Genomic DNA, 22,387 nt, shown 5'->3' with positions numbered 1-22,387 from the left:
CTGAACCTGCCTTTCTCTTTCAGACTTTGTCAGAATGCCTGAAACGGCACCATTTTCCTCCTTAATGTAGTTAGAAATGTATCTTAATTAACTCCAACCCCTACAGCCTCTATCGAATATTGCACAAAACGAATTGGCAGTAAAGAGCCCTTTTCAAAGTCAACTGGGATACTTACTTCATCAATGAATAGAGTAGAACGACGTTGAATCAACTCACTGACTAGACCTAGATTGTCAAACCCGAGCATATCCGCAAGAGTGCCCTGGAGCTCGCTGTCTGCTATGTCAGATTTGAGAATGTCAGTCAGCATGGCCTGGAGATCCTCTGCTGAGAACCCGCTGTTGGCCCTAGCTGCCAATTGACATTGTTCTTTCAGCCATTCAGTTCCTGACAGTCGACTGGATGCTGATGTGTTTAATGTGTCATGTTCGAGAGAAGAAGCCCCGAATTCAGGTAGTACCAATGGGTCGTTATCAATGATTTCCACCGAATTTGGTGTCGAAGGGATGTTCAGCTTTTGGATATCGCTCTTCATCTGAGCCACCAGGCCCAGAAAATCCTCCAGCTGTTTTGGTTGCATTGGTTCAACAAAAATGCTATGCTGGATAAATAATAATAAGAAATAAACAAAGAATTGGTAAGAATTGATAACTGTGTAAATGTAAATTCATAAGTCCACAATCGGACAGTATCTGCCATAAATGCTTACATACCAGCCGTGTGGATCACGAACTGGTCACCCATGCAGGCCGAAAACCGAAAAATCAGGGGTAATCGACCCTGGCCTCCGTGGGCTGGGGCTCCGCCCCAGATCCCGTGGCTCCTCTCGCTTCGCTCGAGTGGAGGACGTCGCGGTCGGTGAGAAGAATCTGAGGTTCAGTTGATAAGCATTGTTATTTGATAAGAGAGTCACAGAGGGATATGTAGCACAAACCCCACTGAAAACTCTGGTTAATAAATTATATTATTAGTAATAAATTAATTATTATGAGAATTTCAACTCTTTTCTTCTAGGGACGAAAGCCATTTTTGCACCTGAGCTCTGTTCTCAGCAGACTGGGCGTCAAATTGGGCCAGTTTGGTTTCTAGTGAGACAATTGACTGCCGCCATTGAGATATTTCAGTATGCATAAGTGAAATGGTATTGTCAATATCCTTCAGGCGAGCTAGTGAATTTGATGCGTCGGTATGAATTCCCTGAAGACTTTGTAGACGAGCAAGAATCCTGGGAATAATCGAGCCATAAGAATCTATTATGGCCACTTTACTATACAAAGCGCTAATCTTCAGTTCAGAAGTCAGCGTAGGAGTTGATGCGTTGGGGGATATAATGTTGGATATTGCGTTATTGACAGATGAAAGAGATGCAGTTGTTGTTAATTGACGTGGTCCAGAAATCTGACTCTTCAGAGTATCTATTAGCGTCGTCAATTCTTTGAGGTTATTAGTCGTCTTTTGGATGGCTTTAGGGTCATTAGAGAAAAGACTGATTTTACGTCGAATATCGTCGACTGTTACGAGAATCGGCTTGGGTGATGGGGTCGAGGATAGCGATGCGTCTGGTCCAAGTTTGCTTTCTAATGCCGATAATCGTGACTCGAGCTGTGCAATTCGCTCAATATATTTTTGAACCACAGATGTCGTTGCCTCAGTAGTTGTCCCTGAAGATTTGGGATTCTTTAATACAGCCGCAGAAGCAGCACTACTAGAATCTTTCTCTTGGTCCCCATTGTCTGGTTTCGTAGAATCTCCAGTAGGCTGTTCTCCTAGCTTATTGTAAAGTTGGACAGCACTACTAGGATCAGAATTTCTCACACCCAGCTTTTTAAGAATATCTTCGAGGGTAGCAACATCGTCCTTTGCAATTTTTGGTTGAATTGGATCCCGTTCCATCTCTGCCTGTACTTCGGCCACTTCCCTCTTCAGCCTGATTATTCTCATTTCCAGAGTTTCGCTGACAGATCGTGTTTTATACGATGACTTATCAATGACCCCAATGCTTGGTGAGAAGTCGATATCATCTTCTGTATAAACTTCTTTAGTAGCAAACTTGTCCTTAGCCTGCGCTAGAGATGTGCTTCCCTGGTTAATATCCTCATTCTCCTGTTCAATTACAGCAGCCGATGCACTCAACTGCACCGGATCCGGAGTCTCATAAACCTCATTGGATGACAGATCAATATCAGGGAGCCCCGAATATTTGACAGACATTTTTTCAAATACCCCAGCAATAAGAAAGCGCTCGCGTTCACGCGCTCCAGCATGAATTTATCAATAATACGGCTGAACATCAGACTCTCTCCAGGAGGTTTTGCCTCCGGCGGCTGGGGCTCCGCCCCAGACCCTGTTGCTCCTGCTTCGCAGGAGATTGCTGGGACCGTCGACGTAACGACTCGAGCGGAGCGAGAGGAGCAGAGGGGTCTGGGGCGGAGCCCCAGCCGCCGGAGGCTGGTCTGGACCCCTATGCGCATGAACCACATGTAGTAAGTCGAACCCACATGGTCAATGTTTGAGGCTGAAATCGTATTTGAGGGTTCTACGAGGATCGAAGTAAGTGAAATGAAGTGATTGGCGAAAAATAGGAGGTTTTCTGAGGTTATTTGAACTTGGTGTTACAAACTATGTGTATGCCAGAACTCAACTGGACAATGAGAGCTCGTGTGGCGTAACGGTAGCGCGTGAGATTGCAATTCTTAAATTCAAACATCTTTAGGTTCCCGGTTCGAATCCGGGCACGAGCTTTAATTTTTTTAAATGTTTTCTTATTTAGCTACCCATTGCTTTTATAGAAAGTAGATTAATGTAGTGGTAGATAATTTTTTTTCAGGAAAGGCTCCTAAGAGATGCTCGTGGCAGGCACAGAAAGCGTCGTGGGCGGTGGTGCTGGATATTTGAATGATGCTTTGATGTGGTTATGTCCTGGTCAACTGTCTTGAGAGCCGAAACAAAACTGCCGACATTCGCATAAGCATGCTATTGGTATGAACTTTGTCTGTATATGCCGTATTTGTGGGTCCCCTTGAACATTTTATATGACTCTCTTGTGCAACATTTTGATTCCTCGAAGACTTCTTCCGCTACTTCAACTTCCTGGTTACGAGGTTCGTGTCAACATTCATTAATAAGAACTCATCCATTGCTTTTTTTCTCGAGCTATAAATTAGCCATTACCACTTCCTGCAACAGTAACAAAGTTCAAAATTGAAAAGGAGGCAGTTGAATTCCACTTGTGGCTAGTTAAGTTCAATATACGTTAGATTAGGCAGGTTCCTGCAAGATTAGAGTGCATATCACCGTTATGTTAGAAATATAGTCATTCGCAAGATTGATAAAGTATTGATTGGTCTATGTTTGAAAAAATGGTTTTCAATCCGGAACTATTGTTCTGGTTCTGTGTTCTAAGCCGGTTAATGGTAGCTATCGCTATCGTCTCATCTCTGACGGCTAGCAGCAGACGAGAGGAAAGCCGTTCATAAAGATAAGGGCATATGGAGTTTAAACACAATGAGCTGGGCTTAAGTTTCCTATTAACAGGACAATGTACTTAAGATTCGCCCTGTCATCTGCTTCTCTTAGAAAAATAAGCTGTAACTAATAATTATCAGTTCTCTCCTCCTCTGTGAGGTTTGTAGATTAGATTTGGCTCCGGAACCGAAATAAAATTAAAGTTCTGATAAATTTCAGCAGCTAATTACATTCGATAACTTATACGAAAACTGCGTAGTAAAATATATAGCATGTTGTACTTTGACAGATAGCACCTTCATTTTGATGTTCCCAATATATGCGGCAATACTCTAAATACATGTGCCTATTTATCTATCTCCTCACGCTGCTTCACGTCTCTAAATACTATGAAGATCAAATTACCCAGAAGAGCCCCCAAAACTATAGCATCATAGAGAGAGCACTACTAGACACGTGAATAACGTCGTCGAATGATAACGAAATACGGTAAGCTAACCACTAATCTATATACATACAACCAATATTTTCATCTCACAGATATCCCGGTTTGAGTGCGAGATCGGAGCCATATAACATATTAACCTCTGAAACATCCAGCAGTAGCAGTAGATACGACGAATATATCATAGAATGGCAAATCTCGTACAAAATTTCACCAGCTGATATCACCAGCTGATAAGCGCGGAAAAATTAAGCTCCACTAAAAAGCCATGAAACGAGCACTAGAAAGACTGAAACTACTGCAACAAGTTGCGGGTAGATTAGTCTATCCAGTTGTATTAGACCCAGAAGCACATGTGTCGGGTGCTGGTCGTGCTATCGGTGGTGTTAGTTTTAGGAGCCCGCTGGATGATGTAATGATAGACTAGCTTGAATTGTCACATGAAAACTTTTTTTTTCACGGTTGCAGCGCCGATCCTCCCCTCAACCATACTAGTCGAGTTGGTGAAAAATTAACTGGAATAAGCAATGATAAGCGGAAAATCGCTTTTTTGACCAACTCTTTCGAGCAATCGAAAAGACGACTCAACAGAAATAAATTCAGGGGAAAGTTGACTCCTATTCTACCGAGTCTTTGCCGCTGCGAACATAAAATTTTGTCTATTGTGATTACGGTTAAAATTCAAGCTGCAAATTAGAGTTTAAAAGGCGCAGAGGGTAAAAGCAATGTCCACCGAATCATTTCCCCACACCAACATCCTTCTCCTACACCGCCGTTGAACACGATACATCGAAAATCCTAACAATCTCCTGCAAAGCAGGAGCAACGGGGTCTGGGGCGGAGCCCCAGCCGCCGGAGGTATTGTTTCTCTCCAGAGACCACCCACCAGAACGTCCTAACTTTCACAAGCAAAGAAAAACGCACGCATGTATGTTAGTATGTAGAGATGTAGCGGGTGGTTTCAGTTCCGCAGATGTAGAAGACGACCTTAGATTGGCTGTAATAGCTACCATGAGCAAGGATCTGACTGTTTACGATGCAGTGGACCACATGGAAGCGAGTTTCTAACGGAGTTATTCCGTTAGTGTGCAGTAGTCCAGCAGGATTTCTAGCATGCTGAGATTGATGCTCCGCCGTTACACGGTACCGCTAGTCCAGATGGTGCTGCTGGCAGTAGGGGCATTTGATGCCGTCTGCCCAGTAACGAGGTCACAGTTTTCAACCAACAGGACTCTTCTAAACAAACACTTGCACATATCCACATCATTCGTAGGTACTTGACTCACGTGAGATCGGAAGGACTAAAACGCGCAATCGAGGGTTATCTCCCAGTTCAGTAAATCCCCCTCATTTTTTCTGATGATAACCATTCGTCGTTGCCTAGCACGTGAATCAAGAAGACGCCGCGATGGTACCCTGGGTTTGCCCTTTTCAGCGTTTGGGTATATCTGCCTGCAGTTCTTAATCTAAATTCAAGTCAGCTATGAGATATGTCTTAACTCAGTAATTGATCGCCTATGCCGTAGTATTTCTGACAATCACCGGTTTACGACAGGAGCTCAACATTTGGCTATAAATATAAGACATGATCCACGGTTTGTTAAATAGACCTGAGAGCTGTGTGTTCTGAACCAAGTCAGTTCAGAGCTTAAATTATTGTGGACTTATTGATTCACGTTTTATTTATAGACAAAGTTTGCACTAGTATCAGTGCTTACTATTGGTTTCTTTTTTGACTTACTTGCTCATTAAAATCTATTGGTACTATAAGGTTTACGACCATATAATTTGCAACTTATTGGCATTCCTTTGATTTGATTAATTCGATTCTGTGGATTTTACCCGACTCTGATTTCGTTTGATTCGTTAGTTTAGTTCATCAGGTTGTTTATCTGTATCCTCTTTTGGAGTATTCTACTAGACCTTATTTGGATTTGTTCATTTTGAAAAATTCATAATTGAGTCTTGAAACAAATATCACAATGGATAAAACTGCTCATAATAGTGAAATTGAAAGACATGAGTTTGACAACTCTTCTGGCACTGGATCTGGTGTTGGAGTTGATCCTGAAAAGACCATCAACCATGTGACGCTAGAACTCGATGACACCATGACTGAGAGATCTAATGATCTTTTCGGTATTGTTACAACCGATTATATTCTTTATCGCAAACAAGCGCTAATTCAAGATGCTCTTGATGAAATTGGCATGACCTGGTTCCACTGGAAAGTGCTGATTCTCAACTCGTTCGGTTATATGGCTGATTCCGCCATTGTCGTCATGGCTTCAATTGTCCAGCCTCAGGTGAATCTTCAGTTCAACAGAGAAAACGATATGATGCCTGGTGTTTCTACCGCCATGTCTACTGGTCTGCTTGCAGGTGCTGTGGTGTGGGGTTTGGGTGCTGATGCCATTGGAAGACGTTTGGCCTTCAATACTTCGTTGTTCGTGTGTGCTATTTTCGGTATTATTGCCGGAGCTATGCCTACTTTCTTGTCTTTCACTGCTATGGTAGCTATTTCGTCTGCCGGTGCTGGTGGAAACTATGCTCTTGACTCGAGTTCGCTTTTCGAATTCTTGCCAAGTTACAAAGCTCATTATGTTACCTTGATGGCCAATACCTGGGGTCTCGGTTACTTCATTTCTGGTATGTTTGCTTGGGCATTCATGTCGGATTATTCATGTCCTGATGCCTCGAACTGTACCAATGCTAATAACATGGGCTGGAGATATCTTTACTACACTGTTGGTGCTTTCATGTTCGTTCTCGCTGTTTTGAGAGTTGTACTAATCCGTATGGTTCAGACCCCTAAGTGGTTGATCACTCAAGAAAGAGACGAAGAAGCTTGGGAGATTCTGAATAAAATCGCTCTCAAGTACAACCGACCCATGAGTCTCACTTTGGAGCAATTAACTTCTGTCGGCAGAATTGACCGCAGTGAAATGGACCAGAGCCGCTTTTCCATCACCAGAATGTTCAAGCACGTCCGAGGTTTGTTCGTCAGTAAGAAGCTGATCTACTCCAACGGTTTGCTGCTTATGATCTGGATTCTCATCGGTTTGGGTGACCCTCTGTACTCTATTTTCCGTCCTTACTACCTTAAGACACGTGGCTACCAAGACAACACTGTTGCTTCTAACTACATTACTTGGAGAAACTATGCTATTTCGAACGTTTGTGTGTTCGTCGGACCTCTTCTTGCCTGGCCCCTGATGAACACTCCCTACATTCGTAGAAAAGGTACCATGGTCATTAGTTCGCTGCTGACCATGGTCTTTTTGTTCGCTTACACCCAGATCAAGACACCTACTCAGAACCTGGCTGTGTCTTCCATCATATCTGCTGTCGAGAACATGTTTTTCGCTGCTTTATACGGAATCACCCCCGAGCTGCTGCCCACCCACTCCCGAGTGACTGGCTACGGTCTCTTTGTCGCCGTCAATCGTGTGTGTAACATCATTGCCAACGTCATTGCCGGAGTTGCTGGTGTCAACACTGTAGCCCCCCTATTTATTGCCGCTGCTATGTTCGGAGGTATCTCGTTGTGTTCCATCATCCTGCCCTTCGAGCCTTCCACCAAGTTCGTAGCATAGAGCTCTTGTTGTTTTTGTAATGTATATATAGCACCCAATATACTTGTTTTTTGCCAACCTCTATGCCTCCGGCGGCAGGGGCTCCGCCCCAGACCCCATAGCTCGTGCTACGCATGAGATTGCTAGGACCGGTGAAGAAACGACTCGAGCGCAGCGAGAGGAGCAGCGGGGTCTGGGGCGGAGCCCCAGCTGCCGGAGGCAAGACAGATCAATCAACTTTATATTCCTATGTGTAGCTAATCAATTCTAACACCAATCAGTTCGAAGTCGACAGGGCTTACCCAGGCAACTCTCTTCAGGTTGCCGACGAGATTGTAACCGTTTGTCTTGAATTTCAAGGTGTCTGTGTAGTTTGTCTTCAAATGAGCGACTTGGATCAATACCTGGCCGTCAACAATAGCTCCAGTGGCAGCAGTGTCACCGAAGAAGTCGGCTCGTCCGATGAGATCCTCTCCGTTCTTGTTTCGAATCCATTTGCCTTCGCCGATGGTGATTACAGCTTCTTTGCCCTTGCGTCCCACAATGAGCTTACTGGCAGCCAGGTCAAGAGTGAAGGAGCTTAAGCCAAGTGGATTATTAGCCAGTCTGTATTTCTCCTTAGATTGAATCGAGTAGCTCGACAGAGGCTGGCCTTTGGTTAGCTTGATCTGCAAACTCTTGTTTTTCTCTTCAAGGGAGGAAACTTGAAGCTTGTCAACACCGAGACTTCCCTTCGACTTCTCGCCAAACAGTTCGTTGACAGAACTAAGAATAGCATCGAGAATGGCACCAGTATTATCACTAGCACTGGTAACTGCTACAACGCTGTTGAGGTGAGGAGTCACGACTGAGAACTGACCGTACAATCCGTCGGCTCTGAAACTCTTACCGTCATTGCATCTCCACAATTGGAATCCATATCCAACACCCCATTGGCTAGGAGGGGACAAGTTAGTCTCAGTTTGCTTCGAAGTGGCCTGTTCAATGTACTTTTCTGAAACAAGCTGCTTTCCATTCCATTTACCCTTGTTGAGTAAAAGTAAACCAAGCTTGGCAAGGTCTTCAGTGGTCAATTGGAAACCCCATCCACTGGCATTTAATCCGTTGGCATCAGTCTCGGCGTAAATGTTCTTCATGCCAAGTGGCTCAAACAAACGAGGTTGAAGGTACTCAACAAGTGTCTTACCAGTTACTTGCTTCAAAATAGCACCCAACATGTAACTTCCAGGAGTGTTGTAAAGGAACTTGGTACCTGGCTCATAGGCAATATATGAAGTCAAGAAGTGTTGAAGAAAGTCTTTACCGTTGTTACGGTCTTCTGGCAATAGCTTCGAAACAGTCCAGTACATTTCAATCTGTTCATCATGACCAACAGTCATAGTCAACAAATGTCTAATCTTGAGCTTCTTCATGTTGTCACAAGGACCAGCTGGTAGTCTATCAGGGAAAAATGACAGTACATAGTCGTCAATTGTCAACAGACCCTCATCAGCAGCAATACCAATTGCCAGAGAAGCATAGGTCTTCGTGACAGAGTTTACTTGATGAGTAAGATCTGGAACAAATGGATCCCAGTATCCCTCACTGACAACTTCACCATTGTGAGCAATGATATAGGAATTGACACCATTCCGCTCAAGTTCATCCACCAACTTGATGATTGCTGACTCGTTCAAGCCCAGTGATTTGGCAGACTTTCTAGGAAGAAGCGAGGCCATGTTTAATTATCAAGTCTCAATTAAAAAATTTGTTGCAATATTGTATCGATTGATCCAAGAATAGATTGATACGTTAAAAAAATAATGAGATAGAGACATTTTTCAGGATATTTTGAGCTGTATTTTAACCCCTCCCCCTGATAACGTGGGATGAGTGGGGTAATTCAGCCAACTGACCGACACCCACATGCAAAGCCCTTGACGCAATGTCTAATCAGCATGCAGACAATAGTAGAAGACCTAACGTATAGGTTCGGCTAAGAAATTATCCAACTCAACCGATCTTGTTCGGCACTTTTATTAATAGCAAAAGTGGCTCAATGGCTCTAAAAATATGCAACAATTGTAAATACCTGGCACACTAATGCATTCATTATTCATATTCCGTACGTTCATCTTGTGTTCGGTTTGCCGACATGTCCACAATGTCAGTTGTATTCTTATTAAGGGGTGCATTATTCATGTCGTCGATCTCTAAACCTGTCTGTCAAGCTAACCGTACCTCGCATCATCACTAAAACCTTATTTTAATTATTCACTTAAACTGACTACAATGCGCCTACCGCTTACTAAATTGGAGCTTAGTTTATCTAACCCATGTGGGATCTTCTCTAGCCCACCAACTAGTTTCTCTACCCGAGGAGGAATAATCTGTTTCGTGTGTAGCAATTGACTAGTGAATGTGATTAGTTTGTTCCCATATACCAAGTCTTCATGGAACTTTTTCAGTAATACCGAATGAACTGTTATACCAGGTGGAACTTGTCTGGGTGCTTTCACTATAGCCACGAGCTCTCCGTTTGGTACTAATGTCTGTAGAGCATATGTTGCTGTCTCTGCTCCTACGCAGTCAATTGCATATGATATACCTAGCGTTTTGGCATATTGACTCGATGTGACAGGATCGTACCTGTCAAAAATTATGTCTGCACCGATGCTCCGAAGATACTGTCTATTGCTCATACTGGCTACTGCGGCTACTTTGAATCCGGCATATTTTGCTAATTGGATAGTGAAGATACCAACGATACTCGACCCACCCCATACCAAAATCCATTTATCACTATTGGCACTATTGGGCTCCATACTTATTTTCAATGAGTCGTAAATTGCTGTTCCGCTCGTAACCAAGCCCACACCAATGGCAGCGGCCTGGTCAAACGTGATAAAGTCAGGTATCAGTCCGACATTCTCTGCCGCTGCTATTGAATATGTCTGAAAAGTCGATGTTCTGATATCTCGGTAATTCGTACTCGGTGCAAAAACTCTGTCGCCAATTTTAAACCCTTGAACCTCTTCACCAATTTCAACCACATATCCTGCTGTTTCCCTACCGTTGATCCATGGTAGACTGTGCACTCCGAAATCATACACAATACTCTTCCAGTCTATAGGGTTTAATCCTACACATACATTTTGGATCAGGATCTCGCCCTTGGCAGGCTTTTGTTTGGGCCAGTTATCTATTAGCACCAACTGCCCTTTTTTTTCTTGCAGAACCAACGCTTGTTGTACTTGTAGAGTCATTTTTGTACGTCTCTTACAAACTATAATTCACTCTGCTCATTAACTGACGTAGAGTAGACCCGCTAAGTCTGAAAATAATTACAACTTTGAATGAGGTTCAGTACGGTGAGTGCTGGATCAGATGGCAGGCTATCTCGGTTGTGTTATCTGAAAATAATTACAACTTTGAATGAGGTTCAGTACGGTGAGTGCTGGATCAGATGGCAAGCTATTTCGGTTGTGTTAACTGAAAACACGTTTTCTGATGAACTATCTATCGCACATCCGTCCAATGAATGATCTGTGCTTGTATTAATACTACTGTTGGACACATCTTTGCCAGCATGTATATCTAGTTACGACAACGTATCTTGCGCCCACATCCACTAGTCTCACTAGACGTTTGACGTAGTGATTGGCTATGTTCCCGCGATTACGTGCTCAGATAAGATTTTTTTTAAGCTCCGTACTCATCTCCGGGCTATTGTCCGCTATTTCCGTACCATGTGTAACTAGTTCTCGTGCTGCTGTCACCACCCTGCATATTTCTCCGGATTGTTTCACAAATATATTGCATAATTGCGTCACATCAGCAGATAAACAGCGATCGACACCCAACTACCAATTTGGTTTATTTCGGGATTTAACATTGAATTTGGTATAAATATACCATCCTCCAAGTATCCACAAAAATTAATTACCGTGGATTTTTTTTCTATAGCATTCGGTCTTTTCTCTCTCTAAATGACTGCTCCTCAAAAACAATGGATTCTCAATGCATTCGCCATGCATACACCAGGCCATTTGAATCCTGGTGCCTGGAAATCCCCTGTAGATCAGGGCTACCGCTATAAGGACATAAAATTTTGGGTTGATCTGGCCAAAAAGCTCGAAGATGCAAAATTTCACGCCATTTTCTTTGCTGATGTACTTGGTGGTTATGACGTCTATGGTGGACCAAAAAATCTAGTTCCAACCTTGAAAGCGGCAGCTCAATTGCCCGTTAATGATCCCTTATATGCTGTGTCGGCAATGGCTGCTGCTACCGAAAATATTGCCTTTGGAGTTACTGCCAGTACTACTTATGACAAACCATATTTACATGCAAGAAGATTTTCTACTGTTGACCACCTCTCTGGCGGCAGAGTTGGTTGGAATATCGTGACTTCGTATCTGGATTCTGCTGCCAGGAACCTTGATCTGGAGACTCAAATTCCACATGATGAGCGATACTTAATTGCTGATGAGTTTCTGGAAGTCTCCTATAAGCTCTGGAATGGTTCTTGGCGAGACGATGCTGTGGTCAAGACTAATGGTATATTCACAGATCCTGATGGAGTCCGTGAGATCAATCATAAAGGAAAGTACTTTAACGTCCCAGGACCACATATTTCCGAGCCATCTCTACAAAGAACCCCACTCTTATTCCAGGCAGGGACATCCACTGCTGGCAAAAAATTCGCTGCAAAGCATGCTGAGGTAGTATTTGTTGGTGGACTTGATCCAGTTCTAGTGAGAAAATCTGTTGACGATTTGCGTAAACAAGTAGCTGAATATGGTAGGGACCCAAGGTCGATAAAAATCATTGCTTCATTCTCAGTCATTATTGGTGCAACAGATGAAGAGGCGGAACAAAAGGAGAAAGAGCTTTTGAAATACGCAGATCTGGATGGTGCCTTGGCTCTGTTTGGTGGTTGGACAGGCTACGATTTAGCCACATATGCTGATGACGAGGACTTCCGTTTCGTTAAAGAAGCAGCCATTCAAAGCTTTGTGACCCATTGGTCCAAATATGTTCCCGGTTCTGAAGGCAAAGTATGGAATAAAAGAACCATTGCTGAGAGGATTTCTATTGGTGGGCTGGGCGGTGCTGCTATTGGTGGACCGGAGAAAGTTGCCGATGAATTGGCCAGATGGGCGGAGATTGCTGACCTTGATGGGTTCAATTTGAGCTATACGACAGTCCCTGGTAGTTTCGATGACATCATTAAATACCTATTGCCAGAGCTCAGAAAACGTGGCCTCTTCTGGGATGATTACGCAGTACCAGGTGGCACTGCAAGAGAAAACTTCTATGGAATCAAAGGTCAGAGTTATCTTCCAGACGATCATCCTGGAAGTAAGTATCTCTGGAAGGCTGGTGAAGAACAACCAGATTTAAACTCGGCAGACAACATTAGTAAATAGCAATATATGCCTTTCTGCAACATGAATATTAGATAATAAAGTTTCTGGAAGACTGGTAAAAACAACCAGACCATTTTTTAAAGTTGTAAGACATCATTACTAAGTAAAAATATATATATATATATATGTCTTATATTTATAATGTTCAGCCGTGCTACCCCAGAATAAACGCAGAAAAGGGGAATCTCCATCTCACAATCAGACGGCGTCCGATTTTTGATGTGAGACAGAGATTCCCCTTAGCGCGGAGCCAACATAAGCCGGCTCTATTTTAATTTTCCCCTCCTAAAAAGCCAACCATGGATTGGAAGCCGAACTTTCCTATGAATATTCGCGAACCCAATTCTTCCTCGAAAACGAATCCTTGAATCTCCATGAACAGTTCAAAACCGAATCCCACTTATTTTCTTTTCAAATAGCCTTCAGAATCTATCTCTTCGTAATCCTTACATTGGTATCTACGGGTAATGTAATTGCGACAAAAACGATAATAAAAATCTAAACAGGATGAGCCCTAATCGTATTCTTTTACTGCCAAAGATATTCTTTAAAGCAACCGAATTTTATACGCCGAACCGAACCGAACCAACTATATTCTGGCGAACTTTCGCACTTTTTATTCCGTTATTCCCATTTCTTAATTCCGTATCATTTTACCATTTTCCCTTTTATGATCTTTTCCAAAAAAAATCCAAAATGTTTCCGCTGTAGCTAAATTCATGGTAGGAGCCTGTCTATTTATACTTTTTTTACGATTGGGGACAAAGGCTGCTTTAATCCAATAACAGCTAAGTTTATCGTATGATCGCAATCATATAGAATAGAAGTACAGCTACATTAGAAGCTGTTCCTAACTCGGTAGAATCTAGTCTCATGATCACCCCACATGCCCACTTGAGCAAGCATCAGACTTCGGTAACCTGGTGAACTCGATACTGCATTTTATGCATTTACCAGAATCAATATTACCCGCCGATTATTATCCGCTGTTTTGAAGGACGACCTCAAACATATTATCCACTAAGAAGTGAGAGAAACTGTGTCACTATGCATATGCATAAGATAGGCAGGATACATGCTGTTTTTAGCTGATAGCTCGGATAAGAGTTAATATGCACGATAAGACTATTTGTAAAATTTGTTTATTGACTATTGGATTTTATTCAATGTCACCTAGTGGTGGGTTCAAAATATTAAGAGGATCACTGTTAACCGGTTCAGGAAGTTCACCATCCCATAGACTAAACGTTAGTACTGATGTTAATATATGACCAAGTCATACTGCTATTTGATTACTTACCTCGCAAGTACTACTCTTTCTTCTTGCTTGTTACCCCAAGGCAACCGTCCGTGTTGTGCAACTAAATTGTTAGAATTCCACATAACCACATAATCCCGAATAATTTAATACCCCTTTCCTCTATACGTACTTCGATTGTCAATGACCAAAAGGTCACCCTCCTGCCACTTGTGCAAAACACGACCCTTTAGAGTCTCCTCAAGGATAACTGCCAAGTGTTCCTCGGGAATAGGAGTCCCATCCCCGTAGGTTGGAAGAGCTTGGACCTTGGCTCTTTGGCTATCTGTTTTCCTTGACAAAGCTTCGTAGTGTGCTGCAAGTGATGTGAACAGAACAGGGTATCCCGTTCCGGGCTGCAATCTTACAGGAGGTACAATATTGGTAACCTTTAAAGACCCGTCTTCAAGCCATTCATGAAAAGTAAACTTAGGATCTCGATTATATCGCTTAATTTGCGCTTCAATCTTGGCCTTCTGGACTTCCTCACTATCTCCTTGCTTGATCTCTTTTCCAAAAGCTTGATAAATTGTGGAGTTTCCTGGGTATGCAGGCTCTTTTCGGTAAGTAATGACATTCCTTACACCTTTTTCAGAAAGAGCCTTGATAATTTCAGGATGGTCTCTATTAATATTGTGATATAGTTCTAGAGAAGACCCCAGAGGCGTTTCTCCCCCAATTGGTGGAGATCGTTGACAGAAAAAAAAGACATAGGCTGGAGCGTGGGGTACTTGAGGGCTTTCATTGTGCGCACCAATATTTATCTCGTGGGAAGACTCATTGGCCGGCGCAACATTGGGAGCTAATTCCGGTCTATCGACCACGATACCTATAATTTCATGGGGCTTATAGCCAAAGGCATGTGATATCTTGCTGAAATCTTGTGCATTTTTCAATGGAAGTCCTCTGAATAAGATGGCTCCATTGGTAGCCAATTGGTCATTAATGATATTCTTCTCTGCCAAAGCCTTCACACTGGCAATTGCTTCTTCAAGAGTTACGGGAGTTGATGGGTTGCTGACTGCTTGCACAGCTAGCGGTAAAAGTGATCCAGAAGGATGTGGAGTTTCCAACTTTTTCTGATTGGTTCGGGGTAACTCTACCTGTTCAAACGTCACATTACCTGACCCCTGAAGGGTATCTACAATGAATTGGCTGCTAATCTTTGTAGCCATGATTCCAGGATATAAACTATAGAAAATAAGATCCTACAAGTTGACTCATGGGAGAGATTTATATTATCGGTCTAGATAAGGTTCTGGAGCTGTTGCGTCGTATCATACATTTTTGCACAATCTTGCGTTGACCCTGCAGAACCCCACTATTGGGACTAATAGCCGCCATGCAATCAGCGGCGCTGTATCTTCATCTCCGAACATCAGTTCCGATATATCAAATGCTGGAAGTAAAAGTCTAGAAGCTGACCTGGAACCGGATAGTGGATGTCGGAATAATCACTTGGCCAGCCATCTTGGGAGTACGAAGGCGGTTCAAACAGGTACGGTTGTCGGTCTATGAGCGAAGTACCTTCTTTGGATTCTCCTCGAAAGTAAAGTTGAGAACGGCAGTCACAAATTTTTTTCACGAAAACTGGTAAGCCGGAGTTTTATAGTACGTTGCATATCTTGTAATTGTTCAGTCTTCACTGGTCGTATTTAAAAACAAAACTGCAGAGAAGACAGTCTAGGGTCCTGTTATAATTAACGGCGTCACCTAAAATGGTAAGATCTGATGCATACTGGATGTCTCCTATCACATATGCTTCTGTATGGTACATTTGAACTGTACCTTAGTGGTTATCTCGACAGGCTTTTGAACTGCAGCAGCACTGACGCCCTCTACAGGCTCAGACATGTGCCTGCTCGTCCATCACATATCGCTCCGATCACCTTTGTGGTTGAAGGTGCTTCTGGTAGTGTGTTTGGTACCACTACGGTAACAGATCAGGAGAAAAAAAAATTTTAAAACTAAAATGTAAGATAAGATATAATCTATATAAGATCTAGTTGATCCTCGATCTTAGTTCAAACAATTAAAACCGTTGACAAACCGTTAGCAAGAGTTCTTTTTAGCATTTATATATATTACACAACAATGGGTCTTCCTCCAGCTTGGTCTTTGTTAGACCCCAATACTGTCACAGTTGGCAACGCCTCAGTCGATGATGCCTGGAAGGTTTGTGTTATCGATGGAGTATACTTCGGTGGTAACGACTATAATGGTAGTTTGGGTGCTCGTATCTCATCTATCTTCGTTATCTTGTTTGTCAGTACTGCTTGTACTTTATTCCCTGTTATTGCCTCTGATGTCAAAGGAATGCGTGTACCTGAATATGTTTACCTGTTTGCCAAAAACTTTGGTACAGGAGTCATTGTTACCACAGCATTTGTTCATTTAATGGATCCCGCTTATGGCGAAATCGGTCCCAACACCTGTGTTGGTATGTCTGGTAACTGGGCAGAATATTCTTGGGTTCCTGCTATTATCCTTGTGACTGTCTTTATTATCTTCTTAGTTGATCTTATCAGTGATGTATATGTTGAGCGCAGATATGGCATCTCACATAACCATGATGATGATTTAGTGCACAGTGCCATTGTTCAACCTGCCCAACCTTCATCCCAAGTAGACTTGCACTCCGACATCGAGGCTCATCACAATCATGGACACACTGAAAAAGAGGCTGACCTCTACTCATACCCAGCTTCTAAAGCTAGTTCTCTTGCCGAGAAAGATTTCCAGACTCAAATCGCTGCCTTCCTCATTCTTGAATTTGGTGTTATCTTCCACTCCGTTATGATTGGAATCAACCTCGGAGCTACTGGTGATGAATTCAAGACGCTTTATATTGTTCTTATCTTCCACCAGAGTTTTGAGGGTCTAGGTATCGGTGCCAGACTCAGTGCCATTCAAGGATTTCCTAAGAAGTGGTGGAAATACGCTTTGTGTCTGGCCTACGGTTTGACTACCCCTGTTTGTGTTGCTATTGGTCTCGGTGTTAGAACCGCTTACGACGGAAACTCTTACAATGCTAACATTATTCAAGGTGTCTTAGATTCCATTTCGGCCGGTATTTTGATCTACACTGGTTTGGTCGAGCTCCTAGCCAGAGACTACATTTTCAATGAGAACAGGACCAAAGACCTGAAAAAGTTAACATTTTCTATTATTTTCATTCTTATGGGAGCCGGATTAATGGCTCTTTTAGGCAAATGGGCCTAAACCTAGATAGCTTTATCATAAAAGTTAAATCAGTTCTGTCATATATACTAATTCTTGATCTTTGTTCATTCCATACGTAATGCAATCCAATATTTTGATTGTGATACTCGGTTCAATGCCACATTGAGAAGCACACAATGGGATTGTCTTGAAGGCTCAGACCCTGGTCTCTCTAGTTAAAACACCTGCAACCATCTATCTTGATAGACGAAACCGTTTAGCTTGAGACAATCCACTGCTGAATGACATGATCTTGTCTCGGATAGCTGACTATGATAGTCAATGAAATATTTCGCGAAAACTGCTGAACTGTTTCCTACTTGCCTGTCATTCTCTCAGTCTTTCTCGCTCCCTCTCTTTCTCCTGCTGTATACTGTAGATGAATTATATATTTTCGGTAATCTTTCGTACCATATCAGCTACAGATTAATTATCTGAGCTTGGCCATTGGTCTGAAACATTCATCAAAGGGCTAATGTCCCATTGTCTCAATTTTTACGTGCAAAAGCCTGCATCGACAGATTAATTGCACATATCAAAGAGTACGAACAAAACGATAGTATTACCGTTATACCCAAATATTACATCTTGCACCAGTTTCACAAGCGGCTGCACAAACTACAGTCTACCCCGTAGTGACGAATTCAGCCAAATATGAGTGAAAGTTTTAACCGCTTGAGTAAGCTGGGTTCTTTCGTTGGGTCCCACAGACCAAATATAGACTACTTCGTATGCTTGTTTATCAATTGCATTCACGGATAATATCAATCCCATGCGTGCGAGGTTTTTGTTGATAATTATCGAGAATGACAGTTTTCAGATTATCAACTTGAGCCGCTGAATTTTCGTTAAAATCCTCCTAGCATAGCCCAAGTTAGTGTTACATCAATTGAATTTCGAATAATAAGACAATTACTTTTAATATGAATAAACAATCGAAAGATGAAAGCCTAAATATACCTGAAACAAGCTGTATGCCTTAATTAAGTTTGTGCATGCAGGGATGAAGTTCCTGGACTTCTAGCTTTGGTTCGAGAGTGGCTTAGAATTTACATGCACCCCTGCTCATAACATTAAATGTTTCACTATTGCTGTTCCAAGGCTTCAAGCGTCTAAAGGCGGTCTACGCCTGTTCTGCTCTCTTTTCTCTTGATACCTTAATGCTAGCTATGTGAACTGCAACCCAGCTTTTGCTATATAACCCCAAGGACGGAGTCTTTTTAGAAATGGTTAATCACGGGGACCCTTCCTTCAATATACCTTCATGATGAGGGTTGGTCCAAAAAGCTTGAACTTTATGTCCGACCGAGGACATTTACAACGAGTGGCTCAAAGCTATGGTCGATGGAAACTAGCTCTATTTTTAGTTTTTGGTGTGTCATGTATTTTAACATTGAAACCCCTCCGTTACTCCTCTGTTCTATTCCATACACAGCAGCTAATACTTCAGTCAAAAAATGACACCCACATTGATTCGAGTATGGAGTCTCCATCGCTTCATCAGCGAGACGGAGCGCATATGACTGTTTACGATGTTACAGCTCCTTTAGATGATATTGGGAGTCCAATCGCATCGCAGCAGCTAATTTCGGATTACGATTTTGGAAACAGTTATGGTCACCCTTGTATTGTATCATACAGTGCTCCTAACGTGGCCTTCACAAATGTCAGGCTAACCTTGAACATTACATGTCAGGGAAGCCAATACGATCGGTTGGGTCGTATTTATATTGGGGAGACTGAAATATGGAGAATGTCCACTGCTGAGCCCAATGGACAGGATATATCTTCTGGCTATGTGAAAGACGTAACTAAGTTTCTCTCACTGTTTAAGCAGTCTGGCCAGAAAGTCACATTTGATCTTGGCAATATATTAGACTCAACTTATACTGGCACCTTCGTCGCAAGCCTAACAGCTGACTTCTTCAATTCACCATCTACCTCTAGTTCAAATGGAACTGTTGCTGATAGTATTATCAAAAATACGAATCCACCTGATCAAATCACGGGTCTTGCTCCATCGCTCTACTGGACCAGCCCTGATCAACCTATGAATGCCCAACTGCCAATGCTCTCTCGAAACACAACACGCGTTGCTATAAACATTGCTGCGACAGGGAATTCAGGCGAAGAGTTTTGGTATACTCATCTTATTAACCCATACGGAAATGGAAGGAATACGGGAAACAATGGACCGGGTAGATTCGTTGAGGTTTATGTGGATGGCCAACTAGGAGGTATTGCAGTCCCTTATCCTGTTATATATGCTGGAGGATTTGCACCTTCAATGTGGGCTCCCATAGTAGGATATAGAGCATTTGATTTGCCGTTCTATGAAGTAGATCTGTCACCACTTCTACCACTATTTTGGAGTCAGCCTACAAATATTACCTTAAAAGTGTCAAATGGCGAGCAAGAATCGAATTCTTTTGCTACCGATGAGAATTGGTTTGTTAGTGCTAGTGCCATGACCTGGGAAACTGAAGGTGTGATTGGATACGGTGGGATTGTGCCAACTACGAGTGACAACAAAGCCTACACCTTTGTTTCTCCCTCTCAAGCGAATCTCAATAAAAACTCTGATATTGTACAGGTGGTCCAAAACGATTTTGATATCTACCTCCAGGCAAATCTACTCTATGCGAAATCCAGCAATATTGAATCGGTTACAGTTGCTTGGTCTCAATCAGCGCATTACGCAAACTTACAGAACAATACAAATCAAGGAAACTCACAATATATTGCACTGATTTCTCAATTCACTGACGCATTGACAATCAACGGCAATCCTGTACTAGCATCTCAACAGTCGACATCAGACTCTCTGGAAATTAATCTAGGCGATGATACAGCTACAAATGTATCTACGGTATCAATAGTTCGCGCATATGTGGAGTCAAATATGAATACCAAGACCCAATGCTTTCAGAATGGTACTGCAGAGTCTGTCATTCAGGGTGCCCTCGAGATGTCTAGTAACTCCTCAAATACCATCTCTTATCAACAGTTATCTCTTTCGAATGGCCATCTTTATAGTAGAGATATGAGTGCTGACTATTTGAACGTGATTGCTGATACTTCTTCGTCGTCAAACGTCGGAGGAAGCTATGCCAGCTCCTTGACCGGCAATCAACATTACCTGGGACTGGCTGACAATGCAATCAGCCAACTGAACAGTAGCGGTTTCTTAGAGGGAGCTAGTACACAAGACTATACATCCATAGTGCAACAACCAAGTAATACCACTTTGTCTCAATCCGGTTTCAAGAATCTAGCTCTTGTGCTTGGATAGCCACGCCTAACTTCTTATTAAGGGTTGCACCATTTAACGTTACCTATCAAAGACCACTCCGATGCTTTCTGTCCAATAATAGAATGTTTAAATGTCACGTAAATGTTATTAATATAAATATATAAATGCAAAGGTCGTTAAATCGTAAATGGAGAGTTCAAAAATGACATGGTTGACAACAAAAAGCCCCTGTCTAGTGTCGAATAAGTACAGGAGCCACATTCTCCTTATTTGATTGATCTTTGTCCTCTAAAAAGAATTTAGTCGAAGATGCAAGATTTAAAGTATTAAGTGAAACCTTTCGTCGAGTAAGTTGGGTTCGTTTGTGAATGGTCCATGGGACTGTCAACTCTTTTGGTTTAGGAGATTGCGAAGTAGATATGAACCCTTTTACTCTGCTGATATCCAGACTAGCTAGAGGTCGTCGGCTTCGGATTTTGCTTGGAGTTGTGCTATTCGACTTCTGACAATATTCAGCCGGTGGCACATTTTCTTTTAAAATTGCACTATCAATTTGTAATGTATCAAGATGTTGAGGGCTCAGATCCTGTTCTTCATTCTCTTCATCACAGAATATTTTGAAGGGAGGAGCCTCAAAGGAATGTGTGGTAGAGCCAAATTTTCGTTTTATAACGATTGGCATTGTGGTGGAAATTTTGTTCGAATTGTTATCAGTAACTTGACTGAGGTTAGTATGCAACCAAAACAGTTGTAAGGCAATAAGGCTTACATTGGCTAAGTGGAGACATGGTTCAAATGTCCAAATAGTGTCAAATATATTGTATGAAGGCTGATGTCAGAAGAACATCCATTAGACAATGCGGAGATTCTTTCAATTAAATACTTTCTCTGTAACGCGGATCAAACGCCCGCCCCTCAGTTGAATCGCGTTTATCAATGCGTTATACACGCGATGCTGCTGTTAATATAATAGAATGTCCGACGTTGTGCAGACAACCTCGATTTTGGATCATCTCGACGCGTCCTCGCCGTGCATATTACATTCTAACCGTGCATATTGGGTGTTATGAAGTTTGACTGCCATTCTTCTCGCCGAATATCTTGGGAAATTCAGGAGGAAACGCTTCCAAAAGGGTGTTCGCGTATGCCTAGTTGATGAGCGCGCCGTGTTTAATTATATTTGCTAGTTTTTAATGAATATGTGGCCAATTTGTCGTCAGTGACTGTCCGAAATTAACCAGCTAGAGCATCTGGTGGAAATGTTTCAGAATTGATTGAAACTCCAATCCACATATCCCCTATTTTACGGATAACTTCTACCTGTAACCTGGCTCTTTATAACGTTCTACGAACTTTGGTTTTTCTCTAGATATTGTACCTAAAGATATCTTTCTGTTATGCATGCTATTTAAGTTCAACACTTGATGATGTGACGACCCAGTCATTGAAACCATATGGAGGCATTTGGTCAATCCAGATTTCAACAGAGCATGAATTATGACGACTCAAACTTAGATATTCCAATACACTTCCAATACACTTCCAACAGTTGCCTCCAAACTTCAAATGGTTCATAAAATAAAATGATGATCGACCAACATATGCAAGATAAGGCATTATCAGCCTAACCCAATGAGATAATGCAAGATAAAGAATTAAGAACGGATATACGGCTGACTGCATTTATTAAAAAATCAAAACTATAAATACCAAACTTA

The 22,387-nt window shown here is 42.2% G+C and overlaps 9 protein-coding genes and 1 non-coding gene across 10 annotated transcripts; 5 read left to right on the top strand and 5 right to left on the bottom strand.

Annotated features, from left to right (window-relative positions):
• Nucleotides 1-83: 83 nt before the first annotated feature.
• On the bottom strand, nt 84-581 carry AWJ20_2442 (activating signal cointegrator 1 complex subunit 3; the record flags this gene model as incomplete). The annotated part of the gene is made up of 1 exon (XM_018879385.1): nt 84-581. One exon carries the CDS (start codon nt 579-581, stop codon nt 84-86), a length of 498 nt encoding a protein of 165 aa, XP_018737306.1.
• Nucleotides 582-997: 416 nt separating this feature from the next.
• Nucleotides 998-2,212, bottom strand: AWJ20_2441 (uncharacterized protein; the record flags this gene model as incomplete). The annotated part of the gene is made up of 1 exon (XM_018879384.1): nt 998-2,212. One exon carries the CDS (start codon nt 2,210-2,212, stop codon nt 998-1,000), a length of 1,215 nt encoding a protein of 404 aa, XP_018737305.1.
• A 443-nt stretch (nt 2,213-2,655) lies between these two features.
• On the top strand, nt 2,656-2,742 carry AWJ20_2440 (the record flags this gene model as incomplete). Its single annotated transcript has 1 exon — nt 2,656-2,742. It is a non-coding gene; the product is annotated as a tRNA-Cys (tRNA).
• Nucleotides 2,743-5,893: 3,151 nt separating this feature from the next.
• AWJ20_2439 (uncharacterized protein) lies at nt 5,894-7,507 on the top strand (the record flags this gene model as incomplete). The annotated part of the gene is made up of 1 exon (XM_018879382.1): nt 5,894-7,507. The coding sequence occupies one exon, from the start codon at nt 5,894-5,896 to the stop codon at nt 7,505-7,507; it is 1,614 nt and encodes a 537-aa protein (XP_018737304.1).
• Nucleotides 7,508-7,743: 236 nt separating this feature from the next.
• Nucleotides 7,744-9,204, bottom strand: AWJ20_2438 (beta-lactamase family protein; the record flags this gene model as incomplete). The annotated part of the gene is made up of 1 exon (XM_018879381.1): nt 7,744-9,204. One exon carries the CDS (start codon nt 9,202-9,204, stop codon nt 7,744-7,746), a length of 1,461 nt encoding a protein of 486 aa, XP_018737303.1.
• Nucleotides 9,205-9,735: 531 nt separating this feature from the next.
• Nucleotides 9,736-10,731, bottom strand: AWJ20_2437 (uncharacterized protein; the record flags this gene model as incomplete). Its single annotated transcript, XM_018879380.1, has 1 exon — nt 9,736-10,731. One exon carries the CDS (start codon nt 10,729-10,731, stop codon nt 9,736-9,738), a length of 996 nt encoding a protein of 331 aa, XP_018737302.1.
• A 723-nt stretch (nt 10,732-11,454) lies between these two features.
• AWJ20_2436 (uncharacterized protein) lies at nt 11,455-12,897 on the top strand (the record flags this gene model as incomplete). The annotated part of the gene is made up of 1 exon (XM_018879379.1): nt 11,455-12,897. The coding sequence occupies one exon, from the start codon at nt 11,455-11,457 to the stop codon at nt 12,895-12,897; it is 1,443 nt and encodes a 480-aa protein (XP_018737301.1).
• A 1,404-nt stretch (nt 12,898-14,301) lies between these two features.
• AWJ20_2435 (mitochondrial inner membrane protein) lies at nt 14,302-15,369 on the bottom strand (the record flags this gene model as incomplete). Its single annotated transcript, XM_018879378.1, has 1 exon — nt 14,302-15,369. One exon carries the CDS (start codon nt 15,367-15,369, stop codon nt 14,302-14,304), a length of 1,068 nt encoding a protein of 355 aa, XP_018737300.1.
• Nucleotides 15,370-16,288: 919 nt separating this feature from the next.
• Nucleotides 16,289-17,416, top strand: ZRT1 (high-affinity Zn(2+) transporter ZRT1; the record flags this gene model as incomplete). Its single annotated transcript, XM_018879377.1, has 1 exon — nt 16,289-17,416. One exon carries the CDS (start codon nt 16,289-16,291, stop codon nt 17,414-17,416), a length of 1,128 nt encoding a protein of 375 aa, XP_018737299.1.
• A 1,480-nt stretch (nt 17,417-18,896) lies between these two features.
• On the top strand, nt 18,897-20,708 carry AWJ20_2433 (uncharacterized protein; the record flags this gene model as incomplete). The annotated part of the gene is made up of 1 exon (XM_018879376.1): nt 18,897-20,708. One exon carries the CDS (start codon nt 18,897-18,899, stop codon nt 20,706-20,708), a length of 1,812 nt encoding a protein of 603 aa, XP_018737298.1.
• Nucleotides 20,709-22,387: the final 1,679 nt, after the last annotated feature.

The sequence above is a fragment of the Sugiyamaella lignohabitans genome, chromosome B (assembly GCF_001640025.1).
Source record: "Sugiyamaella lignohabitans strain CBS 10342 chromosome B, complete sequence".
Classification (NCBI taxonomy): domain Eukaryota; kingdom Fungi; phylum Ascomycota; class Dipodascomycetes; order Dipodascales; family Trichomonascaceae; genus Sugiyamaella; species Sugiyamaella lignohabitans.
This window is presented reverse-complemented; position numbering and strand designations above follow the sequence as displayed.